We start from the raw sequence: 24,791 nt of genomic DNA, 5'->3' as shown, positions 1-24,791 counted from the left end.
ATTTTTTTTCTACGATGCTGCAAAGCAGCTTCGCCAGAATTTGAATATAGATTGGAATCGTAATGTTTTCTACACAGGTTTCCGGATCATATCATGTCCGTTGATAAACATTTTGCAAATTAGAAACGATTCTAAGCATTTTATTTTTATTCAATTGTTTTCTTAATGTGGAATAGAAATTTGTAGTTGTGTGACTTTTCTATGGCGCGTTTTTTTATTCTCATTCTGAGAGCGTCTATTCATTTTTCCGGGAAAAGTTATTTCAAAATTTAATTGTTTGAGTTTATATGAGTGGTGTAATTGATGATGATTTGCGAAAGAGTCTTTTTCGTTCGAGCTTGCTCGTTGGTTTTTCTTTTTGCTTGAGCCCGAAGGTGCCGGCCGCGGTGCGGTATTCTACGTGACCTTGGCCGTCTGACTTGACTTTCACCATAAACTTGACGGGCTGCCGATATCAGCAGAAAATTTCATTTTTTTCTTTTCGTTCGGCACCAACGAGGAGAGCTGCGCCCAGCGGGGCACCGGCCCTGTCGCCAGAAAAGTTAATAAGCAAAATCCGCACCTTGACGCACCTTTCAATTATTTCAAAATTCGCGTCTTTTTTTTCGTGCCTTTCGCGGTGCTGTAGATACGTAGCAAGAATACCATCGAAGTATCGAAATCGGATACTTCACAGGTGACAGTTCAATTCAGCAGATCAGCTATTAATTGTTCTCGTCTCCTTTGTGTTTTGATCATCCTTGAGTGTTTTAGTTGATGAAGAATAATCTCGCTTATTCCATTTTGAACCAACTCGTCAGAAAAATATTCAAATTTCGTTTATCGAGAGTCCGATGATTTCAATATTCTTGATCGTACTAAGAGATTCGTACGAGCATAATTAATGAGCTTGAAAACAGTTTTCGACGATGGAAATCTTAAAAACACTTGATAAACCATCTACCTAATTTCACTTTCCAAAGAAAATTAGCATAAAGAACGAGCTCAGAGATCGGAAAACAACATTTTTTTCCACTAAAAACTCATTGGCGTTGATTTTCATTGATAAGCAAAGAATTGAGAATGAGTGATTGAGCCTTGCTCGGTCTACTCCATGGTCAACTGTGTGAGTCGTGGCCAAAACTCGGGCTAACACGTTGATAGCGCCTATGACACTGTACTCTTCGGTCTGGTCGATTGAGGTCTGTTACGAGGCCTAACGAATTCGCGAGGATGGTAGAGCGGCCCGCAGTAGGCCCAAAAATAACATAATGGACTCGTTTCAGGGAAGTTACTTGGCTACTTTGGCTAAAATTCGGTTAGCTAATCCTTAAAATGCTCCTACTCGTGTTCCTTATTCCGGCGGGCCCTACAAAGCCCCGTCTCCGTGCGTTTTTTCATTTTATATTGACAAGTGGAGCTTTACTTTCCAGGGCGAGGGATACTGTATCATTTGTCATAAAGAGTGTGGTAGAAAGCAGTCCTTGGGCACCCTAGAAAAGGCGCCATTCGTAAGAGGCAGTCCGGCGCGCTCGTTTCTTGGCGCCCTTAGCTTCACGAGTTCACGAGGGCCAATGCCTGCTGGATGAGGCGAGCATAGGCACAAGAGATTGGTGCGTTCTAAAGGAGCGCGGTGGCGCGCGCTCCAAACCACGGTGGAGCGGCGAGCGACGCATATTAGAGTGGATACGGCACCAGTGTGCCCGGAGAGATCTCCTGCCCTCTCCACGCTGAGGAGATCGGGCCGGCTCATTTTTCATCGTACGTGAGACTAGGCGAGCAGCGCCTCGCCAGAGAGATACACACACACTCGCACCAGCGGCAACGAGCTTCAGTGTCAAGTTCGACATCGAAATGAAAACAACTCGATTTTTATATTTTCCGCGATTTTTTTAAATTCACGTGGTCAATTCTAGACGACGAAGCCAGTGGAGGAGGCTGCAGAGAGAACGAGACGAGCCATTGAGCTGGAAGAGGAGCAGACTAACGATGAGCCCGTTGCCGAAGAAGTGCGGCCAGGGGAATATGCACCTGCCTCGGCAGAAGACGATAGCAACATCGTCCCAGAGCAGGTTAACGTCGAGACATTTAACAACGTCGTGAGCAGATTGGAGACGGACGGACAGGGCACAGTCGATGATGTGGAAGAAGACGACGCGCTCGTTGAAGCAAGAATCGACGAGGAGCAGAAAGAAACGTGGAAATTAACGTCGAAAACGACGAAAAACTTTGCATCGGACTCGTGCGGCGCTCGGATAGAGAAATCGGCCCCAGACGTTACGGTGAGTAGCTGCTGTAGATCTTGGCCGTGGCAATGTGTGCGGGGGCGCAGTCCGCTACCCGAGGCAGCTTTAGCCAGAGAGCGCGGGGATCAAAAATCACCAGCTCCTAATGGAGCCAGTATTTTTCCACAGGACCCACGAACTAGCTCCCAAATTTACTCAACCATAATTTGGTCAAGATCATGCAACTTTTTTGAGTGTCGCATAAACATTTCGATAATTATCATAATCTACCCATAAAGTCGTAATATGCTCCCCTGAACTTCTCGCGACCATTTTCGCGATATGAATACTTATTTTAGGGCGCCAAAAACGTCATCAACAACGATTTCGACAAGTATGCAAAGGCGCCAATCGACAAGAAATTTGCGTTTACTGTAGAATTATGCGAGGAAATACAAATACAGCGACTCTTCATCGGAGTAAACGAGTTGTTTGCCTCTCGCCCGTCGAAATTTAGCCTCCAAGCTGCCGATAAAGTAAAATCAGAGTGGCATTTTCTAGGCGTTTTTGATATTGAGCCTTCGGGAAAATCCAATCTTCTGAAAGAGGTAGAAACAGGAAATAGTCGATGCAGTAGCGTAACTTGTTTTGTAGAACTTCAACGTGACAATGACACATCAATACTTCAAGTTCGTCAAATACGAAGCGCTCGAGTACTCGGGCGACGAGCCCTTTTCCGTTCTCACGAGTTTACAAGTCTTTGGCTTTCCAATAGACGCTCAAAGAAGTAATGATTATGAAGATGATGAGGAAGATGCCGATCAAGAGGGTGAAGCGGTCCCCGTGGCGACTGGTGAATCCGGCGTCAAGAATATAATTAATGGCATAAAAAAGATCTTGACTGGCGCGCCTGTAGGAAACGACGGGCTTACAGAGCCCGAGGACCTGATTGCCCATCGTGAATTGCGAGCTGAGCTCTCATCATGCCATTGGAATGCTCTTGTCCATCGGTACGCATAGTGAAGTACCAAAAATGATCTTCCCAGTTCTGTTCAATCTAGAGATTTTATTACATGAAGGACTAGTTCTGCATGAGGTAGTAGGTTATGCTGTTCGGAAAAGATTAAAAAGAAACAGCGTAAGGTGCGCCTCTCCAGAACTTAGTCCACATTCGACGTTCCTCACTGATCATCATTCTCTTTTGATTCCCCATTAATAACTCGAATCAAGATCAACAACAAATATAAAAGCCAACATTCATTGTGCTCTTTTGATTCCTCTTTTCAGCTCTTGTAACTTTGGTTGTAATGTCTACGCTGATGCTGATTTTAACTCCCCTCTGACTGAAAGAATCGTGAACCAACGAGTAACTCATATTTCTCCTCCTGCTGAGTCTGATCAAAGTACTGGCACAATGAGTGAAAGAGCAGAGCAGCAAATATTGAATAATAATAAACCGGAGATGGTGAGAGTGATCTTGTCTTCTTCCTTGATTTCGACATTTGATTTCAGGCTGCTAAATCTTCTCCACCAGTGGCTAGTAACTCCACCAATTCCTCCCCGAAGCCCAATTCGGGAGCGCCGAAGGAAAGAGTCGATTAACTGATACTGATTGAATTTCGCATAAAATCATGACTTTTGAATAGGGTGACACACAAGTAGTGAGTTCCACTACTGGAGCGTTGAAGCAAATTGCCAAGCTAGAAAAAAAATCTGACCTGGATGGGATCGTATCTTGAAACTCTGAGTCAGACCTACAAAAAGCAAATGGATGACGTTCGCGCGAGGTAGCTACTTCAAGTTTTTGTTTTGTTGAACACTGCTCGCATAAAGCAAGCGTCAAAAATTTGCTAACACGTACGATGAGGTTCCGGTTCTCAATTCCTCTGTTCAGAGAAAGTACTGTAGCATCGTTAATTGAGAATGGCTCTCGTCAGCCATCACTGACACTACCGTTCTCAATGTTATTAAAATACAGACTCACGGGAGAAAAAGTATAAATATTGTCTTTAGTTTTGAAAAAACCTCGAGTCGATTGACCAAGTCTGAAGTGGCTACACAGCAAACTCAGGAGCAGATAAGCCGCCTTTTGGAACTGGTGAAATTTCTTTTTACGGAAATCGATAGACTAGACACGACTCTGGAAAAAATAATCATCGCTGGTTCTGTTGTGATCGGTATGAATTTCGTTGTAGGGTCTAGGAAAAAAGTTCTTCTAGCGCTTCAAGTGCTCGCAGTTTTGCTTCTTTGCAGCCTTCGTAGGGGTCAAAAAACAAGACAACAACTTGAAAACACTCAAATTACGATGGAAATGTTAAAAGAATTGATCGATGGCCAAAAAAAGAAAAGAAAACACGGAAGCGGTGGTGATGGGTTTTCCCGTAGAAGGAACTGGCTCCACTTTATTTTGAAATGTATTTTTGCTATATATTCGTAGTTACTTGATTTACTGAGCCAAGGGTTAGTTCTGACGCTAGTAGTTTTCCAAAACCTTCAAGTAGAGCGAAAAAGACGAAGGTTCCAAAAGCAGGTAGCGGCAAAAAATGAAATCATAAGGTGATAGTTCTGGTGTTTTGAGTCGTAGTGTGTTTCTCTTTCATTACTAAAGATTGTAACTTGTCCGTTATTTGATATTTGACCAAGTTATAATGGCTCCATTCAAGATTCTCCAACGAAGATAGACGTCAACTGCGAAATTCACAATTTGAATTTCACCTTCAATCAAAGCAGAGCGTCTGAAGAAGAGAACTGAGCTTCTGTAGCCCCAGCCAATTTCAAAGTAGAGCAATCCATTTTTCAATTCTAACCGTAAGGCCTTATAATTGCCTGCGGTTGAAGCATTTGATGCGCCGACTATGCTAACTGCCGCTTGTTTCGATTTCTGTTCAACTGCTCTTTCCCTATTTGACTGTATTGTTAGCCAAATCTCCAAAGTAGAGTTTGTATCTAATCATTTCTTCAATACTACTTGTCTTTAGCTTTTTTTTCTTTCTGCTACTGTATGACTTATTAACTGAAATAAAGATTTCAAAGCCATCTCTCCATGCGCATCGTTTTTTTTTTCTTCAGAATGGCCCGATAGGAGCCTTCTTCTGAGGGAGAACGTGTCAGAAGAAGGCACGCGAAAGAGAAGCTATCTATTTTTAATAATCATGAGTGCACTTACAAAGGTGAAAATTCATTTTTCAAAAATTCAATTCACAATTTTTGTCAGAAAAAATATGTCATGGCTGAAGCTGACGAGGAAATAGACAAGTTGACATCTCTCCAGTCGATTCAGCGTGTGCTCAGCTCGCCAGGATCGTATCTGTTCCAAATTGAGAATCAATTCGGCGAGCGTAGTCTAGCATCACTTCCGCAAAAGTTCAGAAATACGATTTGGGTGAAGCGCAATACTTATGTCATCTGTGAGCCGATCTTTGAAGGAGAGAAGGTTAAATATGAAATCGTCAGGTGAGTGTCAACCGAAAGATATTCCTTTACGAATGGTTTGTTCATTTAGAGTACTTCAGCCTGATAATATCAAACAGCTGAAGAAAATGAAACAGTTTCCACTTCAATTTGAGAACGATTCACGACACCCTGGTGGAGACGGTCAAAATTGTACGGATACTGTAAATAACAAAGAAGAATTAGATGGAAGCGAAGGAGAGGAAGATTCAGACGATGATCTTCCGATGATTATGAACCGCATTCAGGTCGAATACTCCGATTCAAGCTCAGGTAATACTTATATCTTTATTCCTGTTTTAAATACTATATTTTTTGACTTAGATGACGACAGCTCGGATGAAGAAAGCGCAGATGAAGATTGCCCTGGACTTGAATCCAGTCAATAAATATCAAACTGATCATAAAACGAGAAAGTTGTTTATCTAAAGCTGATCCTTCATGATTTATAGAAATGTCGAGCCCAAACGATCAAAAACAGAAAGAAATGGCGTTGAAAGTTGAAAACACCGCCACCAGAATGGATAAAATCGAAGAAAAGATGAAATATCTGTCGCCGGAAGAAGCAGAGCTCTACAGATCAGAACTCGCAGAGATCAAAACCTCTTTCAAAGGAATAGTTTTTAAATTTTACCAGATCAAAGATAGAGAAAAATTAAAAACCAAGAAAAGAAATTATGGCTGAAAACTTGGAAATGCAGCGCGAACGGGCGGCGGCTATCAAAACATATCAAACAGAAATGAATGAGGTACATATTTGCTCTTCTTAGATTTCACTATTGAAGAGAGAAGAATATTTATGATGTTTTAGGCCCTCGGCTTGCTTCAAGAACTGACCAAACGCGGCAGCGATTCGGCCGGCTCCAGCTGAGCGTATAAAAAGAGTACTCGCCCGATTCTGTATTTTTTACCGCACATGCACATTCCGCAGCAAAATAAACTTAGCTAAGAACAGCTGTCACAACTTACTCCAAAAAAAACGTTTGCAATAACTTACTGTAACTGTAACAAGAAATTATAATCTCGATAGTCAAACAGCCTTCCATTCATCAAATATTTTTAAAGATAATGTCGCGCCCCGCGTCTCCGTATCTACAACAATCGTTGGCTTCGCCTCGACCGAGATCTTCCAAAGGGTATGAATTGTTGTACCAATTAGCAAATCTGGAATTTTGTCTTAGGAGAGCTTCAAAGGCAGCTTCAATAAAAGCTTTTCGATCAACAACGCCGTCTTTGGATGCCATGCAAAATGTCAAAAATCACAGCAGTTTTCTACCACAAAACCTAAACCAACTCGTATTCGGTAAGCTCATTGATTGTGTTCATTCAAATCTTCACGAAATCAGGCCCGGAGCTCTCCCCGATCCAGAAACTTTATACGATGAGCTTGAAGCTTCCAGAAAGGAAATTGCAACGCAGAAACAACTCATCAATGCTCAAGTAAAAAGACGTAAAACGACAGGTGATAATTTTGATTAAGAAAACGAGAAATCAAAGACTCGAACAAGAGCTAAAAAGTCGTGAAACCGAACTGGAAAAGATTTATTCTGGAGATAATGGCAGAGAAAGGTAATTGCTCCTCATATTTTTGTGCTCGAACACAATGTTAGTTCGACGAAAAACGATCAACTTCGTTGCAAAATAATTCGCCTGGAACGAGATCTCCGACAAAAAGATGTAGATCTTGGCAAGTTGCAGTTTGAAATGAAAACTACGGACGTCAATGAATTGAAAATCGCTCTCAAGGTACTTTTTTCTTGAAACGAGAATAATCTTTTAAAAATTGTTAGATTTACGTGGAAGAACTTGAAAGATTGCGGAGCATAAACCAAGATCGTTCGGAGGAAACGAAAGCGTCTGTTCAAAGGGCAGGGTTCTTTCAAACTACTTGTCTGATATTTCCACTTTTGGGCCACCCACAAAGAAACGGAAGAAAGAGCCCTCACGAAGAGAGCGAAAGGCTCAAATCGCAGGTCTCAAGAAAGCGATCCAAGTGTCTGGCAAAGAATGCGAGACGCTTCGAATTGAAAACGAAAAGTATCGCACTCAACTTGAAACACTCAGGAAAACGGATTTGGATGCAAAGCTTAAGATGAAAAACGAAAACGAGTATTTGAAGACGCAACTGAGAAAGAGTCGAAAAGAAAATCCAAGTGCAACTTTAGCTGGTATGCTTGATACAATCAGATGCGTTTATGTAATATTTAAAGGCCCGATTGTCAAACAAGGGGATCATTCTGAAAAGCTCAAGTCTGAAAACGAGTTCCTCCGACAAAAAGTCGATAAAATGTCTGATGAGCTCGAGTCTCTCCATCAGCAGCTTGAGAATGCATCTCAACGCGACTCAGCCGATCAGCAAAATCACTAGGGTAAATCACTAATAATTGAGCTTTTTTTTGGGCTTAGTAGGGTAGGCATATAATACAGTTTTAGAAAGCTCAGAAGCTGGGGATCATTTTGACTATTGATACTAAGGGGTGATCTCGTACCCTGAGGGTATTTAGAGCCCTCAAAGTCCCAAAATCTGGCCATCTTCGGTCACGTGAATTTTCTCCGCCTGGAACGGGTTTTCAGAACCAGAGACAAAGCTAGAATTGTAGCTCAGGCTTTGACGGTCATTTTGAGGGGTCTAAAAATACTGATTACCCCCCCCTTCCTGAGGCGCTAGAGACCTCCGAAGTTGGGGAAGTCGGCCGAAAATGGGTACTTTTTTGCAAAAAGTACACATTTTCTTCATTGATGCTTCTGAAACACTTGTAATGAGTAATTCTTTTCATTTTAAGGTAGCAGAAACAGTTTGGGGTCATCTGAGGTCACTTGAGGTGAATATTCTAAAAATTCTTAAAAATTGAATTCGTGACCTCAAATGACCTCAGATGACCCCAAATTGTTTCTGCTCCCTTAAAATGAAAAGAATGACTCATTACAAGTGTTTCAGAAGCATCAATGAAGAAAAATGTGTACTTTTGCAAAAGTACCCATTTTCGGCCGACTTCCCAACTTCGGAGGTCTCTAGCGCCTCAGGAAGGGGGTAATCAGTATTTTTAGACCCCTCAAAATGACCGTCAAAGCCTGGGCTACAATTCTAGCTATGTCTCTGGTTCTGAAAACCCGTTCCAGGCGGAGAAAATTCACGTGACCGAAGATGGCCAGATTTTGGGACTTTGGAGGGCTCTAAATGCCCTCAGGGTACGAGATCACCCCTAGTATCAATAGTCAAAATGATCCCCAGCCTCTGAGCTTTCTAAAATTGTATTATATGCCTACCCTACTAAGCCCAAAAAAGCTCAATTATTAGTGATTTACCCTAAAAATCACGAAAAGGAAATTGCCTTGTTGAAAGGTCAACTAGAAAGGGCTGAATCACTTTTTGCCGAAGAAAAAGCTAGTCGAGACGATTTAAGGCAGCATTCTGAAAAGCTGGAGGCAGAAATTGAGCTTCTCGGTAAATTCTTTAGCTTGAAAAAGTGAAACAACCCGGACTTTTAGAACGAAAACTTGAAGCAGCGGTCGGTCCTCGACCACCAAGCCAAAATGCTCAAGCTCAAAGCTCTGCTCGCGCGCGTCGTCGTGGCTCGAACGCGAGTGTTACAAGCTCTGTCAGGTCGACTCCAATCAAGCCGCCCCGAGCAAGTAACGCGACTTCTTCTGCAGAAAATGATGAACTCATCCTTGGCGCCCTTCAGAGCCACGTTTATAGAACTGATATGATTTCAACATGACGTCTTTAAATTTCTACTCTTTCATTCCGCTGAACTCTTACTTTCTTACTGCTCTATTTTTCTAAATGTTACTTTATTTTTTCTATAATAAAATATTTAAATCAATGAAATTTTCTCATCAAAATGATTAAGAAAAATGCCTCCAAAAAGAGCTAGAAGAGCCAAAAGCAGCGCTCGAAAAGGACAGGAATTGTCTGAGTACGGAAATTACGATCCCATGTTCATGCATGATGCGATCAACTTTGAGCAGCGGATGAAGCGATACGCGAAACTGGCTATAGACGAGCACATATTCAAAAAGCCCGATATCTTACAGACAGCCTTGCCTAGCTCAGAGCAAGATACTTCGGAAGAACTCCAAGAAAAGCTGAAAGAACAGTTATCGAAGAGCTTTGATAAGCATGGCTGGAACAGTGATTGCTTCAAGAAGGAACTTGAGAATGAAAGTTTAAAAGTTCACCTCGACTTTTGCAAAGAAAATGAGGCTTATATCGAGGAAAATCTTGCTGCAATCCGGAAGATCGTTGAAGAATGCGGTAAGATAAAAAGCTTCTAGTTCGAAAATAAGTTCTTTTGATAGAGATATTTCTGATGAAATCAAACGACACAGTTATTTCATTTCTCGGAGGGATCTTGAAGGAGCGAAAAAAGATCCTCAACGAAAATCAAAGGAAGCACAAGGCCAAGATCGAAAAAAGAAGAAAAGAAAGTCTTGCCGAGAAGAAAAAGGTAACAAATATTTTATATCGCACTTGAAAACCTTTACTTAGGCTCAGGCCGAAGCTAACTCGTCAAGTTCTTCCCCATCAGCCTCCGAGCTCGCGCAAAGACGAATTCAAGCGCTGCAAAAGATCCGCGAGCTAAATGCACTTCGAAAAGCTCAAAGAGGCGATTTAAATATGTACTAATCTCACTGCTCTTTTTTTTAGAAAAATCTTTCTGTAAACAATCATGGCATTTCTGAATTATTGGAGCAATTTTTCAGAGAATGAAATTGAGCGAACTCTTCCTTGCTATCAGCGCCGTTGCTGCTCATGGCGACAATCACAAACTTGAGGTTTATTCATTTTTTTTTCCAAAAAATATGATCTTTTTAAGCATCTTGAGTTCAACCCAGAGGACCAAGAAGAAAAAGAACACATGCTCGAGCATTTGAGGGACACGATCGGAGACAAGGACACTTCCGAAATGACTCCAGAGGAGTTGCAATTTTATTACTTCAAGCAGCACGATTATGACAACAATAATATGCTCGATGGGATTGAACTCATCCAAGGTATCCTTTTTACTAATAATTCTAGTTTCATCTATTCTGAAAATTTGTGAGGAGTTTCTAGGCTAGAAACAAGGAAATATCAATTTTTGAATAAACATAAGCATTGCCATTTTGACTTTTAGTTGTTCAAAAGCATCATAGTGAGTACTTCTAGACAGTTTTAGACCCGAAAAAGGGATGACTTTTCTTCATTATAATTTTTTTTACTAGAGGGTGATTTTTTTCTTGTAGAATTCTTAGTCTTATATATTTTTTTCTTCTAGAATAAGTTGTTTATAAAATGATCTCCATCCCTTTTCGAACGATGAAATTTTCATTCATTTTTCGAGCTTGTCTGGGATAGGCCTCGGGCGAGCCAATGAGCGTCGCGCGCCGCCGCGTTGGCGATCGGCTTTTATAACAAAAATCGCGAAAGAAACGCGCGTTCCGAGAACAACAAGAGATCGGCTCTAGAAGACCGCCTCCCTAGCCCTCGAGAATGAATCATCTTCAGAAGCCGATTAACACGTTATCTTTTAGCTATGACTCATTACGAACGAATGGATCTTGAAGGTAAGCTGCGAGGTTTATTTAATCACTATTCGAGTAAAAAATACAAATGTATGAAATTTCAGATTTATTTTCTACATTTAAAAAAATTTTACAAATAAATATTTTATCAAAATCCATTTACCGATAAGTTAATAAAAATTAGATCGCGGTACCGCAGATAATTATCCCCGTTTCACAGAGCAACAGTTCATCGACATGGTCGACGGAATTCTTTCAAATCAGGATGCAAATGGCGACGGATACGTCAACTACTTTGAGTTCCAAGCCGCGCAGAAGAGACGAACCGGAGCTGGATCTGCTGATCCAAAGCAGTAAAGAATTTTATTTGAGCTTTTAGGAAGGGATCCGATATTTTTCTTAATTTTCATCAGTTGATGAAAAAAAAATTTGATCTCAAAAAGGTTAAATAACTTCTTTTGAAATTAAAGTTGAATCCGTCCTTTTCTTCTACCAATCTTTTCTTTCCAAAACATAAAATGTGCAATATGAGATTCGATTCTGTTCAACACGATAAAACCACTGGTGAAAAAAGTTGTCTAAAAACTGAACTCTTCAGAGCATGGCCGGTAGGAGTTTCGATGATTTCCTACTGGCTTTCGGACAGGCGAATGCGTTTGTTTTCAGCAGTACGACTGAAATGCAAAATGCGGCGAGGAACATGTGGGAAGATATGAAAGACAGACCGGACGAGATTGATGTTTTCATCAAAGAGGTAAAAATGAATTGAAAAAAGTATTAACAATGAAATAAGACAAATGATGGAGAACGAGGGCGAACAAGCGCTTGGCGTGACAAAGACTCGATCTCAATAACTTACTGGTACTCCGCAGCAGTCCAAGCCAAACTTGGTCTACTTCTCAGATCGTTGAAATCGGAATCACCTTTATTTGCTTCTGAAAGTGCCCTGATTTTTGCTGATGTTGCAGTGGAGCTTTTGCGATTCCAAGAACGAAATTTTGGACGCGGCTGCCGCGATCGAAGCGCTGGAATGATGATTCCAACGAGCTACTTTTACGATTTCCGCGAAAAGTCAACTTTCGCATCGATTATCAAAGTCACGAAGGCTTTCTGCGATGAACACGACATCGAACTCAAGGATTTCAACATCTACAATTCGGAAAGCGTCAAAACAGGCCTTCTTCTTTTCAAACGTCTTCGCAAATCACTGAGACACAAGATGAAAAAGATAATTTATTTCTCTGAAAAGATCGAATCTGAGCATCGCGAAACGTTGAAATCAATCGCAGAGATGAACGGCGCAACGATTTCCGAGTCGAGAGAAGATGCCACGCATCTGATTTATCAACACTCGCAATTTCGCAAGCCAAGTAGAGAGCACTGTACGCCACTTAAAACGTGGGATGATCGAGTGCTTGTCCATTGGTGGTTTTCCCCGCCGAGCTATCAGACGTGGGTCGATGCAGAGCTTGTGCCGACCACTGATCGCTTTGAAAACACTGCCCAAGAGCCAAACACTAAATGGAAGTTGAGTCATCACTGGATCGAGAACAGCTATTTATTCAACGAGTGGATGAACGAGTGGGACTACCAGCTCAATGCCTCGAATATGGAGCACATAGGGCCAGCAAAACACCCTGTTTTCAAAGCATTCAAGCCGTTGGACTCCGGGGATCCAAGTTTAAAACGTAAGGACGCGGATCTCACCTCGCCTGGTGGCCAAAAGAAATCAAGGAGGAGTAGAAATAAGCCGATGATCGAAGAAGATCTTACAAAGGGTAATTTCCACTCTCAGGTTCGTTTGATATATTCATTCATTAGGTATGGAAAATCCAGACCCATCCCCACGAGTAGAGCTCGTCGAGATTCCCAATATCCCGCTTGCCTCTCAACCGAGCGCAAACATTCCACCGTCAACCAACAGAAACCTTCGAAATGTGACTTTATTTGACCTTGACTGCCAAGACTACGGTACAACTTACGAGACCTTTTAAACTCACTGACTTATTTTCAGATATGCCATCGGATATAGTCGCGGACGCCGACCAGGTGACGGAGCAAACGCACCACATTATTATCCCATCATACTCTGCCTGGTTCGACTACAATGCAATCCACGCCATTGAAAAACGCGCTCTTCCGGAGTTCTTCAATTCGAAGAACAAATCGAAAACCCCGAAGTCTACCTGGCCTACAGAAATTTTATGATCGACACTTATCGCTTGAATCCGATGGAATACTTGAGTGCGACTGCCTGTAGAAGGAATTTGGCCGGTGATGTTTGTGCAATTATGCGCGTCCATGCTTTTCTAGAACAATGGGGTCTTGTTAATTATCAGGTGACCTTTCTTCAAAGAGTATTTTTCTTACGCTTTTTCTTAAAGATCGACGCCGAATCACGACCCGCTCAGCTCGGCCCTCCACCAACTTCCCACTTTCACGTTCTGGCCGATACGCCATCTGGAGTGCAGCCAGTTGAAGCTCCTAAATTCAAAAAAGCGTCGAAAGAAGTATGCGACACTGCCGAAGGAGAGGTCGAGCCCAAGCAAGAAGTTGAAAACTTCGGGCTAAAGGCTGATATCTATGCCGAGAAGAACAAGAAAAAACAGGACAAGAACGCGTCAAAACCATGGACCGAGCAAGAAACTCTTTCGTTGCTAGAGGGTTTGGAGATGTTCAGAGATGACTGGAATAAAGGTACTTAATGAAATTCTGAAACAGTGACTAAAACAACTTAAAAGTTGCTGAACATGTGGGTAGTCGAACGCAAGACGAGTGTATAATGAATTTCCTCAAATTGCCGATCGAGGACCCCTATCTTGATGGAAAGAAACTATCCGGAAACGATGGAAATTATGACTTTATGCCCCTTCCATTTAGGTGCGGGAATCATTAAGCTTGAGCGTTAACATAAGTTAATCCTCTGTCTAGCCAAGCTGGAAATCCGGTTATGACGACCGTTGCTTTCCTCGCATCTGCGGTTGATCCTCAAGTTGCTGCTGCTGCGGCAAAGGCCGCTCTTAATGAGTTCAGCAAGCAACAATTCGCAGTTCCCACCGCAATAGAAGAAGCACACAAAGACGCTGTGATGAAACACAAGGAAACTACAGGCGAATGTGACCCTGAACACGGTCTGGATGAAGCTGGCATCGCTGGAGTTAAGCGTGACGCTGAGAGCATGGAAGAGAAAATGGATACCGACGCGGCATCATCTCCAAAAGAGAATGGTAAATAAAATAATGTTTTCACGAATAAATTGAAGTTTCAGGCGAAGGTCCTTCTCCGGCCAAAAAAGAAAAAACAGACATGACCGATGAAGAGCTAAAAAAGGCAGCTGCAGTTGCTCTTTCTTCAGCCGCTGTAAAAGCAAAACATCTTGCAACACAAGAAGAAAGAAAAATCAGATCTCTAGTTGCGGTCCTTGTTGATTTCCAAGTCAAGAAAATGGAGCTCAAGATGAAACAGCTTGACGAGCTTGAAAACATGCTCGATAAGCAACGAGACACTATTGAAAATCAACGACGACAGGTACTCATCTGATTCTTTATCAAGCGATTAAATAATTTTGTAGCTTATCGCAGAGCGCCAGCAATTCCACATGGAGCAAATAAAAATTCAAGAAGCTACTCGTCAACGCGAAGCAGCCCAGCGAGCGCCTAACGCGGAAACTGTAAGACATCTAGTCACAAATATTTATAACTATAATCTATTCAGGGAGCATCTGGACAAGTACAACAGGCATCGAATATGGCTCGTGGCCCTGCTCAAGGACCCCCTGTTCAGGGTTTTCCTCAGCAGTTTCCACCACAAGGTCAATCAGTCCCGCAGCCTGCTCAAGGTTTGTTCCGGCGGAACGGCAGAAGCTGAAACTATATTTAGGCAACGGACCAGTGGAAAACTCAACCGCACCTGAACCAATGTCTTAGACGTCTCATTCGTTCCTTCATTGATCTTTACTCTCTATCTTCTAGGAAAATTCGATTTCGAACGAAAAACTAACCAACTTCTTATATTTTGCGCTCGAAATGTAAATTCTATTTCTACTGCCACATACACATGAGCCACCATTCTTGTTTATTCCTGCTCGACAATGCTACACACCTAAAACGTTCAACAAATTGTGGACTCAAGCCTGTTATTTTTAGGATGAGGTTCACCACTGCTCGCCTTGCCTACAACCACGGCAACCGACTCGGTTATCTTGGATATGGAGTCAAGCCCGGTCAGTCTGTTGTTGGACCCTCCGACACTCGGGCTTTCCGAGACCTCAAGCTCGGCGAAGTAAGTGCTCCCAAAACGATCATTCCCTAAAATTTCATCCAGGTTGCTGGTTGGCTCCGAGGACGACCCGTCGACTTCCCATACACTTTCATGGCTGTCCGAAGATACTGGAAGGCTTTCCTCTTCAAGTACTCTCGACCTGGTATGCACCCCGCCTCCCTCTTCGGTTCCCAGACCGTTGGTGGCCCAGGAATGAACCACAACTTCCTCCTCTCTGGATCCGGATGGGCAATGGTAATCCGAGCTCGTTTTTTGAGCAAACTAAAATATTCGTAGATCTTCGTTGCCTTCTTCACCTTCTTCCAGCTCGTCATCTTCAAGGACGAGAACCACCACCACCAGAAGGTCAAGTACCACACTTACCCTGTCTCCGAGTCCATCATGTCCCTTGTCCCTGGATTCGCCCAGAAGGGACGAACCGAAGGTGACTTCGAATCGAGCGGTGTCATCAAGACCATTCTCGCCGCTGGCTTCTTCGGTATCTCCGCTGCCGGTGTTGCTGCTAACCCACAGCTCGGTGGTGCAGCTCTCTTGGCCGCCATCTACTACTTCACCTCCATCGCTCCCCACCAGCAGGTTCCTCTCCTCCAGGAGGACCGAGCCTACCTCGCTGAGCTCCTCGGCGCTGAGGTAAGATTAAGATAGAGTACCAAGTGTCAACGCAATCTAGGGCGCTGAAGTCGATGCCCTTGTTGCCAAGAACAACGCCATGGGCGAGAAGTTCAACTACTCTAAGCTTGGCGCTCTCCTTGACCTCGTCCCCAAGCTCTAAATGAAGTATTCAAGGAAGTTACTTCAGTCGATGAACTGATTCAGTGTGTAACATAAAACATGTGCTCAAGTTCTCCACCACTCCACACCACCCTTATTTATTGACATTTCCCTCGACCGATCGAAATCTACCTGCGTGGGGATAGAATTCATTTGTTTATACTGAATCTACTGTCGCGCAAGTTTTCAAAATAGTTCAAATAAAAATTAAGAAAAATTAACTCAGTGTGTAATGGCATTTCGTTTAGACTGGCATTTGACATGAGATCGGATGGAACTGGGGTCGAGGTTGACTACGACGAACCCGGCTCCCCGCTAGATAGGTATCTCGCCAATCTCGACCTTGAATTCCACCCTGCAGCAGGAACAGAGGAACTCAGTCTAGCGCAACAGCTCCATAATGTGCAAGCAGAATCCCCTGAGCAAACTAGCGCTGCAATCAAGGAAGACCTCTCTCAAATCGAGCAGGATCTTAGCCCAATCATGTTTGCAAGTATGTTCAATTTATTGTTCCTTTTCTTTTGATCATAACCATTTATAAGAAAATCTTTGCTCAAAGATGAGACGTGGAGCTGCAGAGTATCTTCAAGGACTACAAGACAATCATCTGATCAAAGCATCAAAACTCGAATACGACTCACGTACATTCCTTCAGCAGCAGTTAGCTGACTTCCAACTCGACGATGCCCTTGAAGGTCTGAATAACGAATTAGACCGTGCGCACGTCTTATCAACAAAAGAAATAACTCGTTCTCCTTTTCCGAAATACGCAGGTCATATTTTTGCAGTTTACCTCGCCCTTATCATCAAGAACGCACATTCTTTTCCAATTTGGATCAATGTCATTCATTTTTGTCTCGCTGTTGGTGGTTTGCTATTCCTTTTCAGTTGGTTGCGATACTATCTCATCTACTGGTCTTTCCACGACAACGTGAAAGAAAATTTAAAACAGGTTGAAGACATGAAGGAGACATTTGATCTTATGGACAGAGCACTTCAGAGAAGTCTACGCTTTATCAGAGATATGCAAGTGCTAAACAAGGGTTTTACTACTGTAAAATCTCCGACGTCTAGCCAAGAGAACAATCACCGCTGTCCAAGAGACGTCCATCTGATGAAATCGTATGTTAAGTCTTGCTTGACATTTGTGTGTGAACGATTGGATCCGGAAACACCTTTAAATTTGACGTCAATCGACTCCGAGCTCGAAATGCTTATAATAGAATATCACGAACGACGCTCCGTTTGCATACGGAAAAGTGCATCCCAATTGCTAAAAGATAGCCTCTTCTTCAGGAGTGTTTCCATTCAAGATGAGATAAGACTGCTTGAGCAACAGACTGATCGAATAAGACGATTGGATCTTGAGCCACGCCCAGAAAATGAGGATGCTACAAGTAATCCAGTACACAACGATAGACTCGCCGTTCTAAGAAGTCTTGCTATTCATGCACAACTTCTCGCACGCGAGGCGTATCAAGATAGGATAAAAATCTATTTGTTATATCATTAAGTTTTTGTTAATCGTTTCCACAGTTTATCAGTAAAGAAAGTAGTATAAAAATTTTCGTTAAACAGATTTTTTTATCCTTCTCTACCAGAGACATGCCAAGATATGGAAATTGCAAGCATGGAAAATCTGTCTCGACATGCGACTGGAGTCACCGAAGCTTTTGCCCTACTGCTTTCCGTGTCAGCACAAAAAGAGCATGATGTAACTTCTCAGGATGATGCAGTAAAGCCGACAACTTCGTCCGACAGCCAGACGTCATTCCTATTGAACGCAGAGGCGGAACAACTCGACCAGATTGACGTTGTTGATGATATTATATTTGAGGAAACTGTCGTGCATGACGATAACGAAGACGAAAGTAGAACTCTCAATAGGATGATTGCAGATGATGATCCTTTGGAGAAGCTTGGAGCGAAAAATGTCATTTCTGAATTGAAAAATATTCTTCCGAAAACTGTAAATCAAAATAGGAATGGGTTTATCTTTTTCTGAGTAAATACGTTGGTTGACGCTTTCCAACGCTCCTTCATTATGCTGTAGATGGCCCTCACGTATAAACTATAATTTTCCATGAAGATAACCCTCACCAAGTCGGCAAACACGGAAAGAAGCTCTATTTCCAGACTACTGGCGCGAAAATACGCCACGTCCGTCTGACATAATAATCCCTTCAACAGAATCCTTTTCGCTTCACGGATCTGAAAATACGACGGAATCACAGAAATCTAGCACATCTGATGCTTTTGAAGATTTGAGGCGTACTCAAATCTTAGAAATTGGGGAGTCCGGATGTGAAGAGCCCGATTACCGAAGTCAGATCGAGAAAGATTTGGATGACGGCCGCCGCGATCATCTCACAGAAAACCACGATTACTGTTGTCCTAGTAGCTCGAGTTTAGCTTCCATTCTCGCCCAGCAAGTTGCCAAAAAATCTGCTAAAATTGAAGCAGAAGAGTTTTCGTGCGGCGATTAATATTTCTCCCTTATTTCCCTTGTCCAGAATTTCTTCAACATTAATTAAATTAAAAATTCGTAGGCTCCCAATGTTTTTAAATTTTAGAATGGTCTACATCCTCCCCAGACCTGCTCTCCAGTTCATCTCGAGGTCGTTTTACAAGAAGGCCTACCCAACCTACTTTGCATTCATCGCTGTCGTCGCAGCCGGCATCGAATGGGTTTACTGCCCATGGGTTGAAGGTGCACTAAATATTCCGACATTCCAAGAAACTTGTTTTAGACCAATTTGTCAACAACTTCAACCAGGGCCGCATGCTTCCCCACATCCTCCCCGAAATCCTCAAGAAACAGGCCGAGCTCGCAGCCGCCGAGGCCGAAGACGACGAGGATGAGGACGACGAGTAAACTTGCCCGCTCTATTTATTCATAGATTTCTGCAAAACATCCCCCAATGAAAATATGTTGAATTAAATTATTTATTCGCCTTCGGACGTACTCAGTGTTCTCTCTTGTTTGCATTATCGAAGGCCGAACTCTCCGATTAAAAAAATAAACTTGAAAAAATAATGAGCGTCTCTTAATTTCATAACGAATGTTTGTCATTTGTGTTTGCCAAGATAATCTGATGCGGTGTAAATAAGAGTAAGTTGATTTTGATGGAGGACTATTGCAGGGAATGTCATTGCTGAAGGTTGTTGAATTAAGAAATCGGTGGAAGATATGTCGGACCGTTTGAGTCAGCTGCAGGACTTCGTAAATGATCTCGCTATTCACATGTGCAACTCGATTGGTGTTCTACATGAGACTGCCCCGCCTAGCTCATTTGATGACGCTGAGACTCGCACTACCACTCCTCGCCCAGACGCAGCGGAAGTTGAGGCACAGAGGGCAGAATCACGTCGAAACATTGAGCTTTTCAGCAATCTGATTACCCGTAGCTTCAAGAATATTGATACTTTAATTGATTCCCTTCCGTCCGAGGAATCCACATCCAGCCTACAAGCAGCCACACTCCAAAAGATACAGACTGAAAATCAGGCGGAGGCAGAGCGACTAAGATCTTTCGTGGAAAAGGGAGAACGAATCCATGATAAGATTCAGGCAGCACTGGACGATATTGCTGACACTCAATTGGATGCTCGGAGGCTGACAGTAAAGAACATCACCCAGTACAAACTGAAAAAAGAGGAAGCGATCAAGAATGAAATGAAATACGAAGTTCCTTTTAATTAGATCATTTTGCACAACTCTCAACTGCCACATGTGGAAAACAATTTCGAGTTTTTGTGATCGTTTTATTATTCTAGAGTCGCGAAAATGTCGGATAATGACTCGCTAGTTGACCTTGACGAGCTTGATCGGATACTCGAAGATGTGGGAGGTTCAAAAGGGAGGAGGAAACAGATTTAAAATAAGTCTAAATGAGCCAAAATCAGTCGAATTGGGTGATTTATGAGTGCGGCGAAGCTCACAAATCGAATTGGCACCAGCTACTAGCTAGGTATTTGATACGCCTCGATGATTTTTATTTTGTATCAATTCCTCAAACAGCTAAAACTCCGAAACAATGGAAAGCGCCAGTACAAAAAGCACCCGCTGCTAAATCCAGCGCCGCAAAGAGCATCGATGATTTCTTGAAAGAGGTATGTTACGCTATCGGATAATAGAGGGTCGGGGCTTATCTAGATACAAAGCATTCTGAGCCGGTCATAAAAGTTGCAAACTCATAAAAGGTTAGACCAGAAAGTGCGTCTGGAAACAACGTGTTAAATGAATCCACTGATTTATTATTAGTTTTCTGACGATGATAGCAATTGGAAAGATCTTTCGCCAAGTAGATCCGTGCAGAAGCAAAAAGAGGCTTCAAATATTTCCAAAAAATGCTCCCCTTTTGTTTATCTCTCGGCAGTGGACGAAGAGGGGCTAACAAAGCCCTCACAAGTCAGGTAAACAACAATAGAGAAAAGTCAAGTCCATTCGTCTTATTGTAGATTAACTGCCACTTTCAGGAGCTGTGATAAGCTGCGTTGTTTCTCATGCGATTTCGATGTTGTGGGATTTCGCGGCTGCCGGTGGAAAAGTGAGACTGATTATCTTTTTTTAAGAAATAATCATCCCCTAAAAGACAAACTCAGAGCCAATCTTATAGACGACCCGTCAAGGTAGGAAACGCATAGAGAATCGACAGAGAGATAAATTAAGCGCTGCTTTTTGCTGCCAATGTGCATCGATTAGCGTATCAAAGCGGACAAAGCTGGACTCGGTCAACCTATCTTGGTCATGCCGGTCGCATTAAAAATCACCCATCGCGCCATCGATTTTTCTTCTTCGCTTTCTACGAATCTTCTTTTGTTTACGGTGATTCTTATTTTCTTACTTTCTGTATTTTATTTTTCTAAGAAAACTACGTGTCCTCCTTTTATAGAAAAACAAGCTGTGTGTCTGTTAAAAGTAAATGTCATTGGCACACTCAGTGGCCTAAAGGCGAATTAATTCAGATGATGGATCGGACGCAGGGCTGATGAAAACGCTTGAAATAGTCGAGAGCGCGGAGATTCTAAATGTCAGGTGAAGAAAGCTCTTTTGAAAATGGTGAGGGTGATACAGACCCCAGAGTTCAAGGTAAGCAGTTGTAATTAGGATCAAAGCTAATGAAGTACATACAGAGGAACTGGAGCGACTGAACAACGCTGGAACAGACATAAACGTCTTGGAAACTGCTTTAACGAAAGCTAGAACTGAGTACCGAACATACCTTCACGTAAGAGTAAAACAAAAGCTCCAACTCAGTTATGTTTCAATAGAAAATATCACATGATTTACGAGCGCTGGAGAAAACACTCGGCTCTTGCGTCAAGAAATCGAGGCCTTACTACGAGTCAAGAAATAAATTCAAAGAAGCACAACACGCAGTTCAACTAGCTACCGAAAAATTTGAACATGCTGTAATTTCTTTCATAAATATCATTTGTTGAATAATTCTATCTAGGCTTCAAGACATAATGCTGCCAGAGAAATGGTTGCCGTTGCTGAGGCCTCCCTTGAAAGTACCGTCGGTGCGGATGCTCAAGACAAGCTAGCATGGGCGGAAATGCTTAACCAAGCCACAGAAAAGGTGAATATCGCAGAAAAAGAACGACAAGAAGCTGCAAAATTACACACCCAAAAGATTCAAAAGCTGCAAGAGATCGAGGTGAGTCCTCCTTGATTGTAAAGAATCAAACTTTATTGCAGAGAACAATGCGAAGTCTTCAAAAATCCCAAAAGCGATCAATAATTTCTTCAAAACCGTACTTTGAGCTGAAGGTGATTAAAATGGCCGAAATGGAGGATAAACGAAACACTGTGAATGAAATCGAACAAAAACTACACATCTCGAAAAGTGACTACCAAGCAGCTCTGCGTACTCTTGAGACAATATCTGAGCAGATTCATTTGCATCGGAAGTTGCAGAGTCTAGAATCAAACCTTTCCGTAAGTTCAAGAATATCTTACAGAGCGTCACTCTTTGATAAGGGTAAATCAGATCATCTAACAGTCCCTAACGCCGCTGGAACTGGAAACAACCAGTCAGATACCTCTTCTTGCAGATCTGTTCTTTCTGATCTTAGGCGTGCTGACTCTGTAGAGCATATTGACAATATGTCGGATCCATCTGACGCTGACCAGAACGATAGGCTCAGTGTCGACTCTGGAATGTGGACCCCTGGATCTGGATCGGGTGGATCTAGACACGGTAGTGGCCGCAGAACGCATCAGAGAAACTCGTCTATGGTAAGTTTTATCGTCACATTTCAGCTGTAGAAATTAGTTAACTAAAATAAATTTTCGTTCTTTCCTATCAATCCAGTTCTAATATTACCTACTCAAGATAATTTTCCATCAATTTTTAGCCTCTCGCTGTGCGGGAGCTAGCACGAGTTCCACAAATTTCAAGGAATGTGCAAACATCACCGTCAAATTCTTCCTCTGACGATAGTCACGCTGATAGTTCTTCCAGGAGCAGAGTACAGCGGGACCCCGTTGAAAATTTTGCCAATGAAAGGAGACCAACTGTTAGGCGGTCCTCAGGCAAGGGTTTTGTACAAGTCACTTATTGAGTATTTTTCTTTGTGACAACTTCTCGACACCCTATTTAAAGAAGTCCAAAAGTGTGTCAAAGAAAGTCCGTCGACGCAGTCTCCCAGCACCAATAAAAGCACAACACCAACTCAACTCGTTTCACTTGATGTCAAAGCTCTTCAAAAACAGCAAAAATTCTAAAGCTCCTCCAAAAATTCAAACCAACTTTATTTCCTCCAAAACTTTAATTTATATTTTTTCTTGCCTCCAATGTCTAATTTGAAAATTACACATGATGCTGCGCCTAATATATTTTATTTTTTGTTTACATGTCCAGGATGAAAATTGACTGGAATTCTTTGATGACGAATAGATGCTGTGAAAATCGCCAATTCAATGAAATTAAGACTTTTGCCGCCTGTTCCGATCAGCTCTTCATTGTTTCAACATTTTTTTAAAAAATATATCTCAATAAATTTTCAACTTCAACATTTCAAAAGTATTACTAAGTAAGAAGCTTGTAATACTGAGTTCATTGTGTACTAGAATGTTCTTTTCGAGGATAGTCCGGGCGCAGGAAGTCACTTTGGCAATTTTAAAACCTTCAGGGAGGGGACCATTGCATATGAATAATTGATTTGAATATAAAAAATAATCCCTTCTGACAGTTACGGCTTCACCGAAATCAGTTCAAAAAATATTAGAAAAATTAGATGCGGATGAAAAGTTCAACATATTAGCGGCCAAAAAAACTGAGATATCCTCCTCCCAGGCTGCCAGATTTTATGCCGAACACGAGGGAAAGTTCTTTTATCCGCGACTCCAAGCTTATGTTCGATCTGGACCAGTGATTGCTCTTGCTTTGCAAGGCGAGAATGTTATAGCAAACTGGCGCCAGTTAATCGGCCCAACGAAGGTCACAAAAACTAAATATCTAAATCCGGATACTCTTCGGCATGATTACGGGATTTCTGACACGAGAAACTCTTTCCATGGGTAACGGGCTCTAACTATTTCTTATAAAACTCTTCGGAAGAACAGTTAAAGCCCAGTGGAGGTCAGACGCTTTGGATAGTGCGCATAACGAGCTTTCTATACTTTTTCCGGATCTAAAGTTTGACCCACTGGACCCAGAATATTATGAGATTGATATTCCAGATGTTCTCAGTAGAAAACAATCTGGAGCATTGAAAATCGCCAACTTGAAATACCCACCGCCCAATCCACAAATATCTGACAGCTATTCTGCCGATCTTGAGAGCATTCCATTGGCAAAGGAAGATTTTTGGGATGGATACCACCGGAAGCAGAAGCAAGATTGGTTTCTGAATCAAAACCAAGCTCTCGATTTCATCAAGAGACACACATCAATCGCAGATACTGACAGAGATCACCGCGTATCCATCCTTGACTTGGGGGTAGGCACAAGCACTTTGATGCTTCGCATTATTTTTATGATGAAAAGTAAGACTCAAAATTTTACTCGGATTTTATAAGTTGACTTTAGACCTTGATGGTTGGGCGATCGATTTTTCTGAGGAAGCTTGCCGATTTCAGGCAAAATCAGTTGAGACTCTCCTTGAAAACTATTCGAAAAAGACTGGCGATTCTGAATCTCTTCTCGTCAAAAATGGAAATTCACTAGTCATCTGTAAAGATGATTGTAGATCTTTAACCTGTGCAGACAACTCTATCGATTATATTATTGACAAGGTGGGTGTATTTTGACTCCTCCATGATTTCAACGATTGTAATTCATTCGTTCTCAGGGAACAATGGATGCCTTTATGCGACTTGAAGAATCCGATTCTTTCCAAGCGATGGATGAAATGGTGCGTGTATTGGGGCCATCGGGAAAGGTCTTACAGCTGACAGAAGAACCTCCAGAGACACGTGTTGAACGATGGTTCAAGTGGTCTCAGACATCGAAGTATGAAGCCAAGGTCCAGCAAGAAGAAATCGCCGGGAAATACGGATATATTGTCACTGTCACTCTCAAATAGAATAAATTAATTATTTCTTCTTCAACAAACAATGCCACGCCT

The 24,791-nt window shown here is 42.2% G+C and overlaps 12 protein-coding genes and 2 long non-coding RNA genes across 15 annotated transcripts in view; all 14 read left to right on the top strand.

The window, feature by feature from the left end:
- The window catches only part of LOC145702536 (uncharacterized), a 69,748-nt gene extending 65,161 nt beyond the window's left edge, over positions 1-4,587 (top strand). Inside the window, exons 3-10 of the mRNA XM_081779769.1 lie at positions 1,896-2,261; positions 2,564-2,812; positions 2,859-3,214; positions 3,492-3,669; positions 3,717-3,792; positions 3,852-3,991; positions 4,218-4,381; positions 4,424-4,587. Of these exons, the coding sequence (XP_081635895.1) occupies positions 1,896-2,261; positions 2,564-2,812; positions 2,859-3,214; positions 3,492-3,669; positions 3,717-3,792; positions 3,852-3,943 (1,317 nt within the window). The 3' untranslated portion in view covers positions 3,944-3,991; positions 4,218-4,381; positions 4,424-4,587. The remainder of the gene's footprint in view (positions 1-1,895; positions 2,262-2,563; positions 2,813-2,858; positions 3,215-3,491; positions 3,670-3,716; positions 3,793-3,851; positions 3,992-4,217; positions 4,382-4,423) is intronic.
- An 83-nt stretch (positions 4,588-4,670) lies between these two features.
- LOC145702578 (uncharacterized) lies at positions 4,671-5,244 on the top strand. Its single transcript, XR_014134322.1, has 2 exons — positions 4,671-4,760; positions 4,868-5,244. It is a non-coding gene; the product is annotated as an uncharacterized LOC145702578 (long non-coding RNA).
- A 112-nt stretch (positions 5,245-5,356) lies between these two features.
- Positions 5,357-6,043, top strand: LOC145701973 (putative RNA-binding protein EIF1AD). Its single transcript, XM_081779186.1, has 4 exons — positions 5,357-5,374; positions 5,419-5,657; positions 5,707-5,927; positions 5,979-6,043. Exons 1-4 carry the CDS (start codon positions 5,357-5,359, stop codon positions 6,041-6,043), a joined length of 543 nt encoding a protein of 180 aa, XP_081635312.1.
- Positions 6,044-6,093: 50 nt separating this feature from the next.
- On the top strand, positions 6,094-6,624 carry LOC145702574 (uncharacterized). Its single transcript, XR_014134320.1, has 3 exons — positions 6,094-6,259; positions 6,318-6,403; positions 6,466-6,624. It is a non-coding gene; the product is annotated as an uncharacterized LOC145702574 (long non-coding RNA).
- On the top strand, positions 6,571-8,039 carry LOC145701972 (uncharacterized). Its single transcript, XM_081779185.1, has 9 exons — positions 6,571-6,598; positions 6,720-6,790; positions 6,836-6,957; positions 7,001-7,094; positions 7,135-7,223; positions 7,265-7,400; positions 7,445-7,521; positions 7,605-7,822; positions 7,865-8,039. Exons 1-9 carry the CDS (start codon positions 6,571-6,573, stop codon positions 8,020-8,022), a joined length of 993 nt encoding a protein of 330 aa, XP_081635311.1. The 3' UTR covers positions 8,023-8,039.
- A 1,473-nt stretch (positions 8,040-9,512) lies between these two features.
- On the top strand, positions 9,513-10,326 carry LOC145702562 (uncharacterized). Its single transcript, XM_081779799.1, has 3 exons — positions 9,513-9,912; positions 9,957-10,105; positions 10,147-10,326. Exons 1-3 carry the CDS (start codon positions 9,513-9,515, stop codon positions 10,282-10,284), a joined length of 687 nt encoding a protein of 228 aa, XP_081635925.1. The 3' UTR covers positions 10,285-10,326.
- A 35-nt stretch (positions 10,327-10,361) lies between these two features.
- LOC145702569 (multiple coagulation factor deficiency protein 2 homolog) lies at positions 10,362-11,729 on the top strand. The gene is made up of 5 exons (XM_081779805.1): positions 10,362-10,433; positions 10,475-10,652; positions 11,172-11,204; positions 11,347-11,542; positions 11,607-11,729. The coding sequence occupies exons 1-4, from the start codon at positions 10,365-10,367 to the stop codon at positions 11,517-11,519; spliced, it is 453 nt and encodes a 150-aa protein (XP_081635931.1). The 5' UTR covers positions 10,362-10,364; the 3' UTR covers positions 11,520-11,542; positions 11,607-11,729.
- A 17-nt stretch (positions 11,730-11,746) lies between these two features.
- Positions 11,747-15,280, top strand: LOC145702526 (SWI/SNF complex subunit SMARCC2-like). Its single transcript, XM_081779758.1, is given in 12 exon segments — positions 11,747-11,916; positions 11,956-12,940; positions 12,984-13,133; positions 13,177-13,332; positions 13,335-13,501; positions 13,547-13,859; positions 13,904-14,042; positions 14,094-14,389; positions 14,431-14,690; positions 14,734-14,832; positions 14,877-15,000; positions 15,042-15,280. Coding segments are annotated over 12 exon segments (2,889 nt in total). The 5' UTR covers positions 11,747-11,763; the 3' UTR covers positions 15,089-15,280.
- A 7-nt stretch (positions 15,281-15,287) lies between these two features.
- LOC145702553 (uncharacterized) lies at positions 15,288-16,431 on the top strand. The gene is made up of 4 exons (XM_081779787.1): positions 15,288-15,443; positions 15,486-15,677; positions 15,720-16,073; positions 16,114-16,431. Exons 1-4 carry the CDS (start codon positions 15,309-15,311, stop codon positions 16,213-16,215), a joined length of 783 nt encoding a protein of 260 aa, XP_081635913.1. The 5' UTR covers positions 15,288-15,308; the 3' UTR covers positions 16,216-16,431.
- Positions 16,432-16,434: 3 nt separating this feature from the next.
- On the top strand, positions 16,435-19,175 carry LOC145702533 (uncharacterized). The gene is made up of 4 exons (XM_081779765.1): positions 16,435-16,707; positions 16,757-17,695; positions 17,813-18,924; positions 18,965-19,175. Exons 1-3 carry the CDS (start codon positions 16,476-16,478, stop codon positions 18,217-18,219), a joined length of 1,578 nt encoding a protein of 525 aa, XP_081635891.1. The 5' UTR covers positions 16,435-16,475; the 3' UTR covers positions 18,220-18,924; positions 18,965-19,175.
- A 191-nt stretch (positions 19,176-19,366) lies between these two features.
- LOC145702577 (mediator of RNA polymerase II transcription subunit 21-like) lies at positions 19,367-19,964 on the top strand. The gene has a single exon (XM_081779812.1). It carries the CDS (start codon positions 19,405-19,407, stop codon positions 19,915-19,917), a length of 513 nt encoding a protein of 170 aa, XP_081635938.1. The 5' UTR covers positions 19,367-19,404; the 3' UTR covers positions 19,918-19,964.
- A 15-nt stretch (positions 19,965-19,979) lies between these two features.
- Positions 19,980-21,123, top strand: LOC145702563 (cilia- and flagella-associated protein 418-like). Its single transcript, XM_081779800.1, has 5 exons — positions 19,980-20,074; positions 20,236-20,327; positions 20,479-20,630; positions 20,694-20,846; positions 20,887-21,123. The coding sequence occupies exons 1-5, from the start codon at positions 20,002-20,004 to the stop codon at positions 20,978-20,980; spliced, it is 564 nt and encodes a 187-aa protein (XP_081635926.1). The 5' UTR covers positions 19,980-20,001; the 3' UTR covers positions 20,981-21,123.
- A 37-nt stretch (positions 21,124-21,160) lies between these two features.
- Positions 21,161-23,235, top strand: LOC145702538 (SH3 domain-binding protein 5-like). 2 transcript variants are annotated; one of them, XM_081779772.1, is made up of 8 exons: positions 21,161-21,306; positions 21,351-21,445; positions 21,489-21,629; positions 21,674-21,877; positions 21,919-22,158; positions 22,201-22,458; positions 22,578-22,755; positions 22,826-23,235. In XM_081779772.1, exons 1-8 carry the CDS (start codon positions 21,246-21,248, stop codon positions 22,945-22,947), a joined length of 1,299 nt encoding a protein of 432 aa, XP_081635898.1. In that variant the 5' UTR covers positions 21,161-21,245; the 3' UTR covers positions 22,948-23,235. The 2 variants fall into 2 exon arrangements, with proteins under 2 accessions (XP_081635898.1, XP_081635897.1); XM_081779771.1 differs by having other exon boundaries at positions 22,578-22,772.
- Positions 23,236-23,286: 51 nt separating this feature from the next.
- On the top strand, positions 23,287-24,772 carry LOC145702541 (uncharacterized). The gene is made up of 5 exons (XM_081779774.1): positions 23,287-23,354; positions 23,415-23,742; positions 23,804-24,210; positions 24,254-24,459; positions 24,516-24,772. The coding sequence occupies exons 1-5, from the start codon at positions 23,294-23,296 to the stop codon at positions 24,747-24,749; spliced, it is 1,236 nt and encodes a 411-aa protein (XP_081635900.1). The 5' UTR covers positions 23,287-23,293; the 3' UTR covers positions 24,750-24,772.
- The last annotated feature ends 19 nt before the right edge of the window (positions 24,773-24,791 follow it).

Source organism: Oikopleura dioica, chromosome PAR (assembly GCF_907165135.1).
Source record: "Oikopleura dioica chromosome PAR, OKI2018_I68_1.0, whole genome shotgun sequence".
NCBI lineage: Eukaryota > Metazoa > Chordata > Appendicularia > Copelata > Oikopleuridae > Oikopleura > Oikopleura dioica.
This window is presented reverse-complemented; position numbering and strand designations above follow the sequence as displayed.